At 46.0% G+C, this 17,890-nt stretch overlaps 1 protein-coding gene across 1 annotated transcript in view; it reads right to left on the reverse strand.

The window, feature by feature from the left end:
* Positions 1-9,616: 9,616 nt before the first annotated feature.
* ASIP (agouti signaling protein) overlaps positions 9,617-17,890 on the reverse strand; it is a 100,795-nt gene continuing 92,521 nt past the window's right edge. The window contains exons 3-5 of the mRNA XM_082432263.1: positions 12,454-12,623; positions 11,143-11,207; positions 9,617-9,888 (exon numbers count right to left, since the gene is read on the reverse strand). Of these exons, the coding sequence (XP_082288389.1) occupies positions 9,712-9,888; positions 11,143-11,207; positions 12,454-12,623 (412 nt within the window). The 3' untranslated portion in view covers positions 9,617-9,711. The remainder of the gene's footprint in view (positions 9,889-11,142; positions 11,208-12,453; positions 12,624-17,890) is intronic.

The raw sequence follows: 17,890 nt of genomic DNA on the forward strand, positions 1-17,890 counted from the left end.
ATTCATACTTGTGGCTTGTTTTTGTATTCTCAGCCTCTGGCTATTACCTGGTATTAATTAGTGGAGAGATTCAGAGAGGCCAAATGGCCTGACCCAAGATCACACGGTAAGTGGTGCTGCCTGGACTCCACCTCGGGTTGGTCTGAGTCCTGGGCCAGGCACTTGTGTGAGACAAATGGCGAGTGTTTAAGTGAAGGTTGCTCTACTCAAGGCATGACGTTTTGACAGAAGGTAGTGGATTGCCGTTGGGGCTCTCTTTCGTATTTCTTCCTCCAGAGTTGAGTGAGAGTTGAGTACACAGGAGAACATGAGGAGATGGAGGTTGAGGCCAATCCTGCCTCTCAGATCAGCTTTCCCAACCACGAGTCCACAGCATCATGCTTGGCATGCCCTTGGCTGCACCTGGCATTGTAACTCCACCTCTTCTACTATTTGAGTGCAAATGCATCTGAGTGATAGAAAGAAGGGCTTGTTTAGTCTAACTTTTAAAAGTATATGGTGTCAAGCAAAACCCTTGTCGATGGCCTGCGGTCTAACAGGCGTGAAGGGCTGAAAACTAGAGGATCAATAGCCCCTCCCCATGCTTTCTCGGGCTTGGATGCTCATCAAGGTGTCCTGCCCAGTTAATTCTCAGCCTTTTTTTCTCCATGCATATAGTTGCTGTTGCATTAGGTTACATGAATGTATGCTATGACTCTGCTGTAAATAATTTTAAAACTTTGGTACTTCAACTATTATTAGCAACAAACGACACAGGAACCACCTCTCAACCAATCATGACACCAATGGTCAAAACAGACCGAGATCCACTGCTGCCCACTGCCATTTCTTTTACAGCTAATTGTGTACCAGCCACTGCTCTAAGTAAGCGCTTACTTATTCCTCCTGATAACCTTGTAGAGACTTGAATTCCCGTTTTACAGTTCAGAAAACAGGCTTTGAGAGAGTGAGCTGGTTTTTGTACTCGGTAGGACTCTGAGACCAGAATCCCAGCTCTTCTCAGTAGAAAAGGGGGAGGGCTGCTGTTCATCTGAGCCAGAGAGGTTTAACGCCTTATCCTTCATGGCAGCCACGCTCCCTTCCCTCAAACCTGTCTGCTCCCAGACTCAAGAAATACCTTTCCAGATGTTCCCTCTGTGAGATCCAATGTAGTCCCCCACATCCGGTCCCCTAGGGGTTCTGGTTTCTGTTATCCTGGCCTTTTCCTTTCCTCTTTGGAGGTGTCCTGCCAGTTCTCAGAACCTTTCTTTTTTAAAAAAAAACACCCTCTCCTTTCACATCTGGTCTCAGCCTTACCTCTGATCTCAGATCTGCTAATCTGTCACATGTTTGACACTGACCAGGTATCCACAGTGAAAGTTGATGGCGTCTCCTGTTCCCCGCAACTCCACTCCTGATGCCTGGGCATCATGGGGAAAGAAGGAATTGGCCAAGGGTCCTATAGTATCTGGTCTGACTGGATTTTTTTTTTTCCAGGAAAGTGAGAAGGGAGGTTAAGACCTGGGGGATTTTGTGGAACAGTGGACTGGGCTTTGAAGGGAGGAGACCTGGGTCTGCTGTTAACTCACCATGTGACTTTGGGCAAGGACAGAAGTACCTACCTCAGATGGTTGTTTTGAGGGTCAGTGACATAACATGTATATAAAGAGTTTTTAGGTTTTTTTTTTTAACATCTTTATTGGAGTATAATTGCCTTACAATGGTGTGTTAGTTTCTGCTTTATAACAAAGTGAATCAGCTATACATATACATATATCCCCATATCTCTTCCCTCTTGCGTCTCCCTCCCTCCCACCCTCCCTATCCCACCCCTCTAGGTGGTCACAAAGCACCGAGCTAATCTCCCTGTGCTATGCTAATCTCCCTGTGCTATGCTAATCTCCCTGTGCTATGCGGCTGCTTCCCAGTAGCTATTTTACATTTGGTAGTGTATATATGTCTATGCCACTCTCTCACTTCGTCCCAGCTTACCCTTCCCCCTCCCCGTGTCCTCAAGTCCATTCTCTAGTAGGTCTGTGTCTTTATTCCCGTCTTTTCTTCAAGAACCTTGAAGAAAAGTTTCTTCATGACCTTTTTTTTTTTAATTCCATATATATGTGTTAGCATACGGTATTTGTTTTTCTCTTTCTGACTTACTTCACTCTGTATGACAGACTCTAGGTCCATCCACCTCACTACAAATGATTCAATTTCGTTTCTTTTTATGGCTGAGTAGTATTCCATTGTATATATGTGCCACATCTTTATCCATTCATCTGTTGATGGACACTTAGGTTGCTTCCATGTCCTGGCTATTGTAAATATATAAAGAGTTTTATGTCAAGTTTTCAGGGCTGTGTCAGGCACCACTGGGTGGGAAGGAGCTGTTTTGAAGGCAGGAAATTTAGGATATTTAGAAAATTAAACAGTACTTTAGAAAAATCTTAGGATCTTAGAACTTGGAAGGAACTTAGAGCATCTATAGAGCCAAATCCAGCATGTGTATATGGAGAAATGCGGGCCCAGAGAGTTTAAGTGAAGTCCAAAGTCACCCTGAAGATCTAGGTGTCCTGCTTGCCTCTAGGCAAGAGCTCTTTCCTGCATACCAAGGCCCTCTGCCCACCTCCACGTGGCAGGTTAAGGTGGGAGGGCCTTGCTAGGCTAGATGTGCTGGAATCCCTTTTCAAGTCTTGTTGGAGACAAGTAATGAGGAGGTTGGAGGGTTTGAGGTAGCATGGAGTAAAACCCAGGAGGGGTTGGGAGGGCCTGCTTATGCCGGGAGAACTACAAGAGGCAGCAGGCAGGGGTCGGCTCTGCTTTGGGGAGCTGAGGTTTCAGGAAACCTCAGGAATCCAGATTCTCATCCCTGAGACCCACTCAGGACTACCCCAGAGGACAAGGCTAGGAAATCTGCTTGAAGTGATGGAGGCAGCCAGGGGGGCTTATGTGATCAGGCCTTGTCAATCAGCTTCAGTAAGTTACTCATGGATACACTCTCCAAACTGGCTCAAGGATAGGCACATAGCTCACATAGTTGGTCCAGATTCAACCCCAGGATTTCAGGATTTTTACTAGAAATCTGGTGTGATGCAATACAGAGAACTGTCCAATAGTGATCCCAGGAGCTTACCCTGGGCTGCCTGCACCCCGTGCGGGCTGTGCTTGGGGCCAGATTCCTTCCGGTCTGCTGGCTTCTCTCCCTGGCTGGAGGAGTTACAACCTTCGAGGGGTCCCAAAAGACCCCAGGTGCTGGGCAGTGGGCTTTTCCTGACAACTCCATAAATAGTTGGTACCTACATTCACACTGCTAAGTACCCTGATAGTCTGATTACCCCCACTCACAGTTCTTCTCATACTTGCCTTATTACAAGGGAGAGAAACAGAAGTAGCTGGGAACATACACCCAGGGTATGTCCAACAGAATGCCCTGCCTCAGCATGTCTCTTTGTGGGGAACTTGCTGGCTCTTCTAACTGCTGGCTTGTACGGATCCCCACTAACCCAGTGGTTCTTAAACCTGTGTCAGGACCACCTGGGGCTTGACCCCTTGTCAGGGGTCCTGGGGGTGAGCCCAGGACCACAGATTGCTGGGCTCACCCCCAGAGCTTCTGATTCAGTAGGCCTGAGATGGGGCCCTATAATTTGCATTTCTAACAAGTTCCCTTGCGACCCCTCCCACCCAGTGCCTGTTGCACAGCAGGTGGCAACTGTAAAAGACCCACCTGTCCTGAAAATGGAGAAAAGGCGCTCTCTTCAGTAGGGCTGCCAGGCTTGGCAGGAATGTGAGCCTAGAGCTGCTTCTTTGCCCCCATGAGGGGAAGTCTGCCTGAGGGTGACACCAACATAGAATTGAGAGACAGAGTGACACATTCCAGAGGACCTGAATCTAGTCATGCTTTATGCTAACTAGATCTACCCACTGGACTGTTTAGTGCTGTGACAACAACAAAGTTCCCTTTTTTTCCTTTAGCCCATTTGAACAGGGTTGCCGTCTCTGGCAATTTCAAGTGTCCTGCTGAGGTGGAGAAGACAGAAATGGCACCAGGAGAGAAAATGGGAGAAAACCTTGGGGCTGAGGCTCCTGCAAGGTGTCGGCTCTAGGCAGTCAGAATCTCCTTTGCCTGGCTTTCAGTGGCCTGGTGGTTAAGGGCGTAGGCTTTGGAATGAGGTGGGCTGGGCATGAATCCCAGCGCTGAGGTGTGAGATCCAGGCACAATACCTAGCCTCTCTGAGCCCCAAGTTCCCTTATTTACTATAATTCTTACCTCAAGAAGCAAATTTGGGAGCTTGGGTATCATTCTGGCATGAAGTAGCTGCTCAATCAATAGACATTATTAGTATGATATGATAAATGCAGATCCCACAGGCCTCAATCAATAGACATTACTAGTATGATATTATGATAGTTACAAATCACATAAGCCTCAGGCTGTTAGCAGCAGCCCTGGGTCCCTGGCAAAAGTCAGGAAACAACCTCAGGCATCCTGGGGAGAGGGCGAGCAACTCAGGACCCTCCAGAGGCTCTGCACTCATCTCAGAGCCAGTGCAGGGGGCTCCATGATTCTGGTTTGGGTGAAATTACTGAGGATTACTTGAGGTGCTCCAGTACAGTTGGGCCTTCCTGGATAGGGGGGTGGGGAGGTTCTGTTAGACAAAGATCAATTAATTTCCAGATCATTTAAGACTGGGAAACCAAGGCAGCTTTGGGATTTTAAAGGGGTAGCCCTTGGCTGATCACTGAATTCAATGTCCCCTTCCCCTTATCAAATAACCCTCTTTATTTCCCAGCTCCTCAGGGGCTGCACTGCCCTCCCTTCCCCCCCAGGCCCCTTCTCTACTTTTCTTTTGCAACCTCTGACATGTATACATTATGCAGAATTCCAGATGTTGATAGACATTGGGATAAATAATGAGAGAAAAAAAGAAAAAAAAAAAAACCAAAAAACTAAACTTTTCCCCAAAGTCATAAGGCTCTAGTTTTTGATTTGGGGAGGAATCAGCTCACTCAATGGCTTGTAAATGTGATCTTATAAAATTAGGTAATTTAGGAAGGTTTTTATCATCATCATCATTATATTAATTTTTCTTTAGTAGTCGTGATTTTATTATTGCTCTGGTAGTCTATGCAGCCACTGGGTCCAGGAATTCCAAAGAGGAGCTCTGAAAGATGTGAAAATCTTCAAGAGTCAAAGGAATGAAGCTATTTGCTGGGCTCCGCAGATAACAAGAAGGCACGATCATCATCGCCATCATCATCATCATCACCATTAGGTGGTGCCACCTCCCAGACTCTACAACTCCCATAGCCAGCTGGGAGAGCTGACAATAGCTACTGTCTCTCTGCAAGCCATCAGTATAAAACTCTTTTCTGGAGTGAACATAAACATTTGATGATTTTACTGAGAAAACAGAAGACATTCCTGCCCTACCCCCAGTCCCACAACACACACACCCTTTGCCTCACAATAAATATACTTCGTGCATGGAAGAAGAAAGGGAGGAACACGTTTATTCTAGACTAATCTGAAGTTTGCTACAGATGGTTTGGCTACTTCAGTTAAAATTAAATTCTTTTCTTTACCTATCCTGTCCCCTTCACACATGGGAATTGGTTTTTGGAGTTAAATTCCTTTATAAAGTTCCTGTTGTATGTATGACTGGGAGTAATTTCTTGACAGTGGGTGAAGACGCTAGATCTGTGGTTGTTCAAACAGGTGGAGGCACTTAGAGTAAGGATCCAAGGATTGCCAATTAGGTTGGCCTGTGGTCCACAAGCCAGGAAGGGATTTGAGGTCCTGAGGACCTGCTACCCCTCAGGGTAGTGGTTTTGGAAGTATATTGCTTCTGTAGATCCATAAGCTTCAACTTCTACTTTGAAAAACTTTGAAGCCATTTAAAAGTAATAAAAACATTCATGTTTAAATGTGCTAGGTACCAAATTTTAACACGTTGGAGACCACCTGGACTAGATTTTGAAATAAACCTCTTGCTGTTTCTAACAGGAGACTGTTCTGAGGTCACAGGGTGAGCTGTTAAAACCTTTTGCAACAACTTCTCTGTGTGAAGTAGACCTTTGTCGGTACTGTGCAACCAAAACAAAAGATGGAAACAAACCGGTTGCTGAGGCTGATATGGGAGGGCAACCGTTAATCTCTAATCTCTGATTTCAAATTTTTGTGTGCATCATTACAACCTTATAGTAACTTAAAACTATTTTAATGTGTATTATATAATGGGGTTCCCCCTTAAGAATTCAACTGAGGAAAGGGTACCTCTCCTAAAAAAAAAAAGAAAACCATTGCTTCAGATTATGTTGCAGAATTTCTGGTGCCAAAAGTGTCCTCAGAATAAATCCAGAGACCAGCTCTCTCATAGTGGCCAGTTGTGGATTTTGCCCTCCAGTAACTGTATCTTTGGGTTTTTTTTATTGGAGAATTATCCCTCCCACATTTTGAACAGACTTTGTGGGACTGTCTATCAAGATGGGCCACCCTTTCCTGGGTACCACTTCAGGTCAATCAGATTCCCGCTCTTGGGAATTTGAATTATGAATGGTCCCATGCAAGAACTGAAGTGGTTGGAGGTGACTTATCCCATAGCTTTGCCCTGAAAACGCTGTCCATTGGTTTCTTTGGCCTGGCTCCTTTCACATCCCTCAGGGACCTATCCTTTCTGAGGCCTGTTGTATGGCTTTTCCTTCGATTCTTTGAGGTCTCCAGACCTCTCCAGTAGACTACCACCCCCCTTTATTTGTTTCTTAGGCTAGCCAGAATCGTTTCTGTTGTTTGCAACCAAAACATGCTGATTTACTCCGAATTTTGCAAATGGGGAAATGGTAGTAGCATCAAGAGGTCAGTGACTTATTCAAGGCCACACTGTGAGAACTTTGGCACAAGTGCAAGGCCATGCTCTACAGGAAGAAATGATCCTAATCCTAAATCAATAGCCACAAAAGTAGAATATATCTAGGACAGAATTCACCTTTGCACTTTGTGTGTGTATGGGGCAGGGGGGAGAGAAATATGAATAATGGTGTGGGAAATAGGGTATGTGTGTCCCACATCTTCACAACTCTGAGTCACAGATGTATTCCAATTCTGGTCACTCAGGCAGGATTTTGCAGAGACCCAGAACCATTCTCTCAGGACCCTAAGGCTTGAGGAGGAATTCTGAAAAGGTGGATGAATCTTAGGCTCTCAAGCTGAAGGGGAACTTGGGCAGATAAATACCTAACCAGGGATCTGAGTCAACAGAAGTAAGAACTGAGAGTCTGAGGGAACAGACCAAACATGCTAACAATGGTTCTAACCTTTAACAAGGGCTGGTGGTCATGGTCCACTGGGCCATGAGCTCTGTAAGGAGAGGATTAGACTTGTTCACCACAGTATTCACAGCACCTGGCACAATGCCTGGCACCTAGTACGTGCTCAATACACATTTGCTGAATGAGTGAATGGGTTGGGCTTCCATGCGGTTGTCTGGACCCAGCAGCCTAGTGGTTTTGTCACTAATGGACTGGGTCTTTGGCTTTGCATCTCTGGCCTCACTCATAGGGGTCAAATGGTGCCTGGTAGGTGAGCAATGTCTGGAAAACACTGGAGCAGCCGCTGCAGTATATTCCCAATATTCTAATTACTGATGACATTTACTCAGCAGCAGCTGTGGTACAAGGAACAAAAGGTTCTTGCCCTGTGGGCTTGCAGCCTAAATGACAGAAAACAAAAACAAGCAACTGGTAGCTTTTCTCTGTCTGTGTGTGTATGTTGCTTGTTGTGTTAAGGTATAAGAAGCAACACTATCTCAGATTTATAACAAGAACAGCAAGAGTGATTATATCCCATTTTACAGACAAGTAAATGGAAGCCCAGAGAAACACAGACTTTCCCAATGTGCAGAATCGTGTCCCCAGCCTAGCCTGGGGCACCCATCTTTTTGTGTGTGTGCTCTGTCTAGGTGGCTCTAGCTCGGTCCAGTCCAGGGTCTGATGTTTGCCTCCTCCATTCCTTTTTTAAAGAGGGAAGATTGTAAGTTGACAAGTGCGTCAGGGGAGGTGGCCCCATCTGTGCTGACCCCGGAGCCCAACTGTCCTCACCTCCAAGGACCGAGATACATGGTGGTTACCAGGGCTGAGGCAACTGCTCCACATTATTCTGTCACATAGCCTCTTTCTAGACTCTTTCTCATGTACAGACAGGCCTTGTTATTATTTTTTAACAAAACAATTATCTTCTTACATCACCATCGTTTGCAGTTTCTTCTTTCTTGCTTATAGTGATTCCCTGGGGAAGAGCTCCAGCTCTGGGAGACGCTGACAGGTGAAACCTCAGCTTTTCTACCTTTTCACTGGCAGGGATGCCCTCAGCCAAGCAGGGCAAGTAGGTGATGTCATTTAGAGCCCTTTCCTCTCAAGGTGCTGGGAGTTTTCATGTGACTGTGCCCACACAGACCCTGTTCCTACCTTTACCACCTCTCTCCCCAAAACAGCACCTCCCAGGGTCCTTCCAGAGATAAAATGCTGCATTTCAGTTTCCCACAGACTCAGAATCTCTAAGGATAGAATCTCAGGCAACAGTTTGGGACACTAGGAGACAGGCCCCTGATAATCCAGGACAAAAGTTGCTGCCTACTCACCACGCCCAGGCCCACTGCCTCCTTCCTGGCTGACAGAGCCGGGGCAGGGAGTGAGGAAGGATTCCTGAACACCTGTTTCCTACTTGGGAGAGCCCAAACTCTAGGCTTTCAGAATTAAAAATGGCTGGGGACCAATGATCAGTGTTCATTTAGCGTGGGAGTGGGAAAACTCAATCAGATTCTCTTTCTAGGGCATTTGAATTATGAATGGTCCCATGCAAGAACTGAAGCTGTTGGAGGTGACTTATCCCATAGTCTTGCCCTGAAAACATTGCCCATTGGTTTCTTTGACCTGGCTCCTTTCACATCCCTCAGAGTCCTACCCTTTCTGAGGCTTGTTGTATGGCTTTTCCTTTGATTCTTTGAGGTCCTCAGACCTCTCCAGTAGACTACCGCCCTCCTTTATTTGTCTCTTAGGCTAACCATTTTGGGGGAGCCTCCTAAGGCTCTACGGTCCTCAGGCCAGAGCAATGCCCAGTCACAATCAGCCACCCCAGTTTGTATCCGCAGACCCCTTAGGACAGACAGCCCAGTGAGACTGTGTATGGAGTTGTAGCCTTTCTTGTTTTGGGGGGTGCTGAGGGGAGCTCCTTAGAAGGGGGAAAGGGTGAAACACTGAAAGGCAGTTCCTTAATGGTTCCTTTCTGCCTCCCTGGTTTTGGAGGCAGCTTCGGGTGTTCCCAGGCTTAAAGGAAGGGGGCAGCATTGTCTCTGGCGGCCACACCCAGAGATGGGCTTACCAGGAGGGCAGCCTCAGGGCCAGGTAACCAGGTTTCCCCTGGCCCAGGAGAAAGCAAGTGCGCAGCCCGCAGAACTTCTGCGGTGAAGGGGACTCGGCGAAGGGAAAAGGATCTTTTGGGTTCTTTAAAGAAACAGCCACACACCTTTGATTAGCCTACATATATTTGGATTTTAGCCCAGCCCAAGCCAAGTCTCCTTGAAGCCCCGCCTCCTGAAAGCTCCGCCCCAACGTCAGTAGCCACCCCCACTCCCTGTTCTAGGAAGCCACACCTACTAGAGATAGCCCGCCCCAGAAGGGCCCGTCCGGGGAGCCCCGCCCCTAGAAGCCCCGCCCCACCCCGCCCACCACCCAGAGGCGCGCTCAGCAGGTGGGGTTGAGCACGCGGCAGGAACAGGCGCTGCGGAAGAAGCGGCACTGGCAGAAGGCGCACGGGTCGCAGCAGGCGGGCGCCGGCGGCTTGCAGCTGTCGCGGGTGGCCACGCAGGGGCCAGGCGGCGGGGGCCGGGGCCGTGCCACCTTCTTCATCGAAGCCTTTTTCTGCGGGGAAACGCCGGGGCTGCCCGAGCAGTCCACGTCCGCCCCACTCGTCCTCACCTCTGCCTGGGAACTCCTTGGACTATGGAGGCCCCCGACCAGACATCCCCACCTGCTGCCCACCGCCCGCTCGACTGATGCCCACAGGGCACCCCAGCGGGTCCCCGCCTGCTCCCCCAACAATGCCCCACTTCATCAGAACTTAACTGGCTCCGGCCTGGCCTGTTCTCTCCCTAGGGCATCCCACTCAGCTCCACCGTTTTTAACTACCGTCTCTGTTGCCTTCCCCTTCCGGTGTAGCCACAGTCCCTGTCAGTTCTGCCTTCACAATAGATCCGGGGTCTACCCACTGCTTCGCTACCGCTGCTACCCTGGGCTAGGCCCCTGTCTGCTGCTCTTGCCCCCTTACAGTCCAACCTCCAGTACACAAAAGGGACCTCTCAGAAGACCTATGATGGCATCACACTCGGGCTTAAAGCACACCCTCCTCCCCCTTACTTTGGTCCTTGAGGTCCTCTGTGGTTTGGCCCGCCCACCTCTCCCACGGGTCTTTAGCACACTGCCTTCTGTGCACCGAACACAAGAAATGAGTTCCTACTGCAGGAGCTTTGAGTTTGCTACTCCCTTTCCTGGGGACATTCTTTGCTGTGCTGTCCAATACAGGCAGCCGCCAGTCAGCCATATGTGGCTGCTGAGTACTTGAAATGTGTCTAGTGCAACTGAGGAACTGAGTTTTCAAAAAACAAGGTTTTATTTTCATTTTACTTATTTTTAGGGTTACTTTCTATTTATGTCAAGTGATACTGGTTTTCTATCATGGTTATATAGGTTTTTAAATAACTATATAACCATGATAGAAAAGTTTTAAAACTAAAGTTTTAATTTTAAACGAATATATTAAATAGGTGAAACTCAGATATGGTAAAAGTTGTGGAAATGGTTCTGAAATGACTGAGGTTTGGGAAACATTGCATTCATCCAAAAGAATGAGTGATGGTGAAATTTCAGGCAGGGTGTGAGCTAGTATAGGAAGATGCTTTTTAGCAGGTAAGCTATTTTGCTCAGTGAACCTTAGCTTTCTGGGCCTCAGCTCCTGGGGGTCTGGTTCAGGGCTTGAGGCCAGGAAGTTTTGGTAGCTTTCAGTTTCTTTTGGGCATGCAGGCCTGGGAAATCTTTTATTTAGTTCCTAGCCAGAGCTTGGGGATGCTCTCCCTTTAAGTCCAGTCCCACCCCAACAATGTGAGCTCCCAGACCTACCTTGGAAGATCTTTTCTTTTTTTCCGCTTCTTTTCTGCTGATCTTTTTGGATTTCTTGTTCTGTGCTTCAAGGAGAGAAGGAGCAAAGCCAGTCTCTGAGGGCCCTGAGCTGCAATGAAGTGGGAGGAACAGAGGGGGCTCCAGGAAGCCCCAGGGTAGGGGAGAGGATGAAGGGTTGGCTGGATAGATCACATCTTGGGACTTAGGCCAGCAGGTTCTTGTTAGCCTGGCTGCAGACCTGGAGCCAGAGACTGAGAGCAAAGAGTCCTCTGAGGGAAAGCAAAGGCGGCCCTGGAAAATGGACTCAGTGTCTTGTACATGGATGGACTTGTTTTTCCTGTATCCCTATTTTCCATTTCTCAGAGCTTTGGAGCCAGGCATACCTGATTTGAATCCTGACTCTGCCATATAACAGCTTTGTGGCCTTGAGCAACCTACTTAATCTCCTTAAGACTCAGTTTTCTCATCTGCAAGTAGGATACTGTAATACCTACCTTGAAGAGTTGTTTTGAGGATAAATGAGGTATGTTTATAAAGTGGAAAGTCTGACACATCGAAGGTGATCAATCAATGTTAATGTGCCCCAGTCCCTTCCCTGATATATCTAGAATATCCTCTTTTTGAAGTGAGAGACAAGTCAGCAAGGAATATTAGTTTTGAGCTTAGGTTCTGGAGTTAAACACTTGGGTTTGAATTCTGGCTTTGCCAATTAAGAACTGTGTGTTAGTTACTTAACTTTTCTAAGACTTAATTTACTTAGCTGTGAAATAAAATAGGAATAAAAATAATACTCACTTCACAGTGCCTAGCACAAAATAAGTATATATGTTATTATTATTATTGTCAGATGAAGTCGAACCAGAAGATCTCCATGCCAGGCTCTAATGCCCCTGATATTTTCTCCCAAGCAGTCATTTTCAATTCTCAACCCTGGCATGAAAGGACTAGTTCATCCCAGACTTGGTTATATTCTGCAGCATTTCCTAAAATTTTTACCATTCATAGGAGTTCCATGACTCATTAAGTTTCAGAAATGGTAAGTTAAACCAAATTCACCAAGTGTCATGACTTTAAGGTTTCTCAGAACCTCTAACATGCTAAGCTGCGTATTCGATTGGTGGCAGGCAGGGCTTTCCTAAACCAAATGAGTTAAGGGGCACTTTATTCCTCCAGGATTGTTTTGAGGAATGAGCACGAAGGAGCTCTGACCTATGGCAGTGGATCCTGGTATCAGCTTGGGGAGTGTGTTTGCCATCCTGCAGTTCTCTTGGGCCAGAGCCTGGAGGCTGGGCCCCAGGCCAGGCTACCTACCCACAATAGAGACAGAAGGGAAATCCAACAGGTTCATGGAAGAGTTGCTCCTCAGGCTCCTTTCATCTCTGGGCTTTTCCTCAGGTGCCAGGTGGCTGTAGGCAGTGAGGGAGCACAGGCAGACCAGCAGGGTAGCCAGGAGGAGGCGGATGACATCCATTCCGGGAGGCCTGAGTGGGACAGAGAAGGCAGTCAGGTGGGCCAGGGGTCCTGGCAAATGGATGTGGCCTCCTGCTTTCTTTGGGCTGGTGCTCTGATCCCATTCCACACCCCAGCGTCCCAGGGGAGCTGGAGGACCAGCAAGGCTTAGGACAGGGAAGGGGAACTGATAAAGGAAGAAGAGAGAAAAGGAGAGATGGGAGAGGAAGAAAGAAAGACAAGAAAGGGAGGGAGGGACTTCCCTGGTGGCGCAGTGGTTAAGAATCTGCCTGCCAGTGCAGGCGACACGGGTTTGAGCCCTGGTCCGGGAACATCCCACATGCTGTGGAGCAACTAAGCCCATGCACCACAACTACTGAGCCTGCGAGCCACAACTACTGAAGCCGCACGCCTAGAGCCCGTGCTCCGCAACAAGAGAAGCCACCACAATGAGAAGCCCGCGCACAGCAATGAAGAGTAGCTCCCACTCGCCCCAACTAGAGAAAGCCTGCACGCAGCAACGAAGACCCAACACAGCCATACATAAATAAATAAATAAATAAATAAATTTATTTATTTTTAAAAAAAGGGAGGGAGACTGAAGCAAAGAGAAAAGGAATGCATTGCAATTGGTCTCTGCCTTCCAGAGGGTGGGGTGCTGGGGTTTTTTAAGTCAGTGGCCCCAGGAGACCCTAGGCTTGGGCAGAGTTGTTGAAAGGTTCCCAGTAATGCCTCACACTGGCAGAGGTCTTACTGAAGTGCAGAGAATAAGGCTCATGAGTTAAGACTGAATGAGAAGGTGTAGGGATAAATGGCTTTTTTGGACAAGTGTGTAAGTCATTGCATATGCAATATTCCGACATCCAGAGGAAATAAATGAAGATATGGTTTGCGTCAGGAGGATAGGATGGACCTGTTCAAATAGGCTAACTATATTTATTGATTTATTGCTAGCTGGATTTTGATGAACCAGACAGATCCCAGAGTGGATTTCTTCCCATGAATGTCTAGGTTTGGCTTAGTGAGGGCTCACAGCTTCAACAGCATCTTCATCTTCTCTGAGTGTGGAATCCCTACTCCTCACCCACCCTGTGTGTGTTCTTTCTGGTCTGGGAAAAAGCTGAGACTGCTTTCCCAAGGTTCTCTGGCCCTGCCATAAGGCATAGTGGGTGAGAAGAGAATAAAACAATCTGCTCGTGCTGGTCCTGCCCATTCCTGGGCTCAGCCTGGCAATTTCTAGCCTATTCCTCCCAGCCCTCAGATTGCTTAGAGTAAAATTCTCTCCATTTCTGTTACATTCCGGGAGAAGGAGGACCCAAATAGCCAGCCCCCAACCTCATTCTAAACTTCTTAAAGGTAGAGGGGACAGTCCCTTCCTTTTGAAGTCCATCCTCTACCTCTCTCAGCCCTAACTCCATTTCTTCTGATTCCTTCAGATCCTTTCATCAATGGGCATTTATTTGCCTATCATGAACTGGCCACCAATTTTCTTTCACAAAGCCTGGTAGTGAGTCAATAGAATGAGCCCTGGGCTCGGAGTCAGGACCTCTGAGTTCTTGTCTTAGCTTAAGCATTAGTAAATGCGTGAATTTGGACAAATCCATTCTTCTTTTTTTTTTTAATGGACTCTAATTTTCTTTTTGGTAAAATGAGGGGAGTGGGCTAGGTGAGTGGTTTGCATTCATTTAGCAGGGGAACTCTTTTTTCAAATAAACAATGACTTGAAGAATCTCAATCTATAAAACAGAAAGAGGCAATACAGAGGTTTTTCAAGCAGCTCACATCTTTTTTGTGTGGTGGGACAATACACCTCCTCAGGCCCTAGAGCCCAAAACATTTTTTGAGGCCCTAAGTTTCCCAGCTCCATGCAGTTCGATCTCTGAGGTTTCTAGTCCCTATCAGCAATAGTTAACCCAAACAAACCTTTATCAGGAAAGTCTGGGGACTGAGGCATAGTAATTTGCTCCATTCTCTGCTTCTCAGAACTTTGTACTGTTCTCTGTCAAATCCTTTATCACATTGTTTATGTGTTTGTCTCTCCCACTTGATAAAAAAAAAGGTCATGTTTTACTCATTTCTATGACCATGAACCTGGCACAGTGACGAGCCCCAAGCAGTAACTTGGACCTCTCTTCCTAGCAGGACTCCCTCTCTCTCTCTCTAATGATGCTGCTGGGCTCTCAGCTTGGAGAGCAATTTCTCCTTCTCTCTTGTTCCCCACACCCAGTCAATCAGTCATTAAGTTCTAGTGATTTTCACTCCCCCCAATTCTCACAACCCTCCCTCCCTTTCCATTCCTTCTGTCCCTAGCAGCCTAGTTCCTCCCGCTTGGTCTTCCATAAGAGCCTCCTTACTGGCCTCCTTGACTCTAGAACATATAACCAGACTAAGCTTCCTTTTAAATAAAGCCCCATTTCCTTTCATTCATTCATTCATTCATTCATACATACTTTCATTCAGCTAGTTAAAAAATATTTGTTAAGTACCAACTATGAACCAGTGTTATGCTAGATTCTTGGGTAAAAATAGTGATCAAGATACACAATGATGCCTGTCCTTACAGAGCTTACACTCTATCAGGGATGACTGACAAGTTAAATAAGTTATTCTAATAAAGCTTGTGCTATGGGAGACCTCAACTAGTGCATGGACTAGGGAAGGTCTCTTGAAGCATGTTGTATTGAAGCTGAAAACAGAGGGCTGATTTGGACTTATCCATGTTGGAGAGGAGAGTGGAGGTGGTGATGGCAGTGTTGCAGACACTGAGAACCATATACATGACGATCCAAAGGCAAGAGAGGATGGTGCATTTGAGGAACTAGAAAAGATCAGTAAGGCTGGCAAATAAACATAACAGGAGATGGAAGCAGGGGCCAGATCATGATGGGACTTGTACAAACCATGGTAAGGAGTTTGAACAATATCTTAAGGTCGATGGAAAATGAATGAAAAGTTTTGAATAGGGGGAGGGACTTGTTCAGATTTGCATTGTAGAAAGATCCCTCTGACTGGGGTGTGGAGATGGAGGGGACAAGATTGAAAGGAAGGAAAACCAATTAAGAGGCTGCTGCTGGATTCCAAGCATTCTATTCCTCTGCAGGGGTTACCCTGACTACCAAATGAAATACATAATCCATAGCCTCAAAAAGGCACCAGAGCCCTCCCAACCTGCCTTCCACATTCCTTTCCAGCTTTATCTTTTCCTATAGGAAGTATATATCCTAGCCAAGCTTGGCTACTTCCTGGTCCCCATACAAAGCTCCTCCTTTACCAGTTCTTAAGCCTGACCACTTCTGACCTAAGCACAGTACTTAGCTTGTTATACAAGCATTTATTTACTTACCACTGAGGCTGAATCTGTAGCTGTTAGTGACTGCAGTATTCATTTGCCCTTTCCATATTTCGTGTAGCATTTGTACAGTCTTCAAGCTAAAAATGGTTTTCACGTTTGTAAAGTGTTCTATTAAAAAAAAAAAAAACCCAACAGAGACCCTATGTGGTCCACAAAGCATAAAATATTTACTCTCTGGCCTTTCACAGAAAAAGTCTGCTGACCCTGTCTAGATTGTGAGAATCGTGAGGGGCTGTTAGGCAAGCAAGCACGTCTCGTCTGCTCTCTCAATATCTACTAACTGATTGAAGTAATTAACTGCTTCTTTGGGTAAAGGTATTGATGATCCTTATTAAAAGACCAATGTGACTTGGGAAAGTTAACTTGTGCCATTACCAACCAATAACACTTGTCATTAATTTATCAGGTTTCAGATTTGCTTTAGGACAGGGCTGGGTCCTAATGAGACAAAAGTTAGGTTTGGTAAGTTTTGATTATTAGAGGCAGAGGGAAAATATCCATTCTGAGTAGTTATCATAATGTTTTGAAACTTTCTATTACACCATGCTGCCTAGAATTCATAAAGATGCAGTGCAATAACCCCTGGAATACAAATAAGAAATATAATCATTGGAAATTGCAAGATAATATTTTGATTAGTCGCATAAAATTAAATGTGTATTTTAAGATTTTATTTTGTATCCTCAATCTCTTCCAAAAGCAATTAAAAAAAAAACTTTTTTCTTGTTTTTAATTAATTAATTTATTTTTTGGCTGCGTCGGGTCTTGGTTACGGCACGCGGGATCTTCGCTGAGGCATGCGGGCTTCTCTCTAGTTGTGGAGTGCAGGTTTTCTCTCTCTCGTTGTGGTGCGCGGGTTCCAGAGTGCGTGGACTCCATAGTTTGGGACACTCAGGCTCTCTCCTTGAGGCGCGTGGGCTTAGTTGCCCTGTGGCATGTGGGATCTTAATTCCCCGACCAGGGATCGAACCCGCATCCCCTGCATTGGAAGGCGGATTCTTTAACACTGGACCACCAGGGAAGTCCCAAGAGACCTTTTTTTTTTTTCAAGCAGCAGAGCTCTGGTATCAATGGGTATTAATTAGAAGGACAAATCAGAAATAAATTCAACTTGAAAAGAGAAAAAAAAAAGAAAGGAAAGAATGGAGATATTGTGGAATGGGTTGGGGAGAAGCTCTGATTAAGGAAAAGCTCTGATTAAGGCAAGTCACAAAAGTCATGTCATTGATTGAGAGGCATTATACGTAGTTATTCTATTTCTTTGGGTTTTCCTTATCACGATGATATAAAACTGACCAAAAAACATGCTGGGAATTCCTGCAAAGAAGTGAAAGGGTAATTGGGAAATGTGAGTTACAAAAGGAGTGTCTGGAGTTCGGGGTGGATGAACTGAGACCCAAAGTCCACATTCATCACTTCCTCTGAACACCTGATAATGCAGGAATTATCACCATCACAGCAACCAGCAGGCTTAATATAAATAGTAGCCACTGCACAATGGGCAGGGAGGAGATGTCACTAGGTAACATCTCTAGACTAATTAAGGTTATAGTGAATTACAGGGCTTAATTTTTTTTTAATTTTTAAATTTAATTTTATTTATTTTTTATACAGCATGTTCTTATTAGTTATCCATTTTATACGTATTAGTGTATATGTCAATCCCAATCTCCCAATTCATCACACTCCCCCTACCACCACTTTCCCCCCTTGGTGTCCATACATTTGTTCTCTACATCTGTGTCTCTATTTCTGCCCTGCAAACTGGTTCATCTGTACCATTTTTCTGGGTTCCACATATATGCATTCATATATGATATTTGTTTTTCTCTTTCTGACTTACTTCACTCTGTATGACAGTCTCTAGATCCATCCATGTCTCTACAAATGACCAATTTCGTTCCTTTTTATGGCTGAGTAATATTCCATTGTATATATGTACCACAT

This window comes from Balaenoptera physalus (assembly GCF_965194825.1).
Source record: "Balaenoptera physalus genome assembly, chromosome: 16".
In the NCBI taxonomy this organism is placed as follows: Eukaryota; Metazoa; Chordata; class Mammalia; order Artiodactyla; family Balaenopteridae; genus Balaenoptera; species Balaenoptera physalus.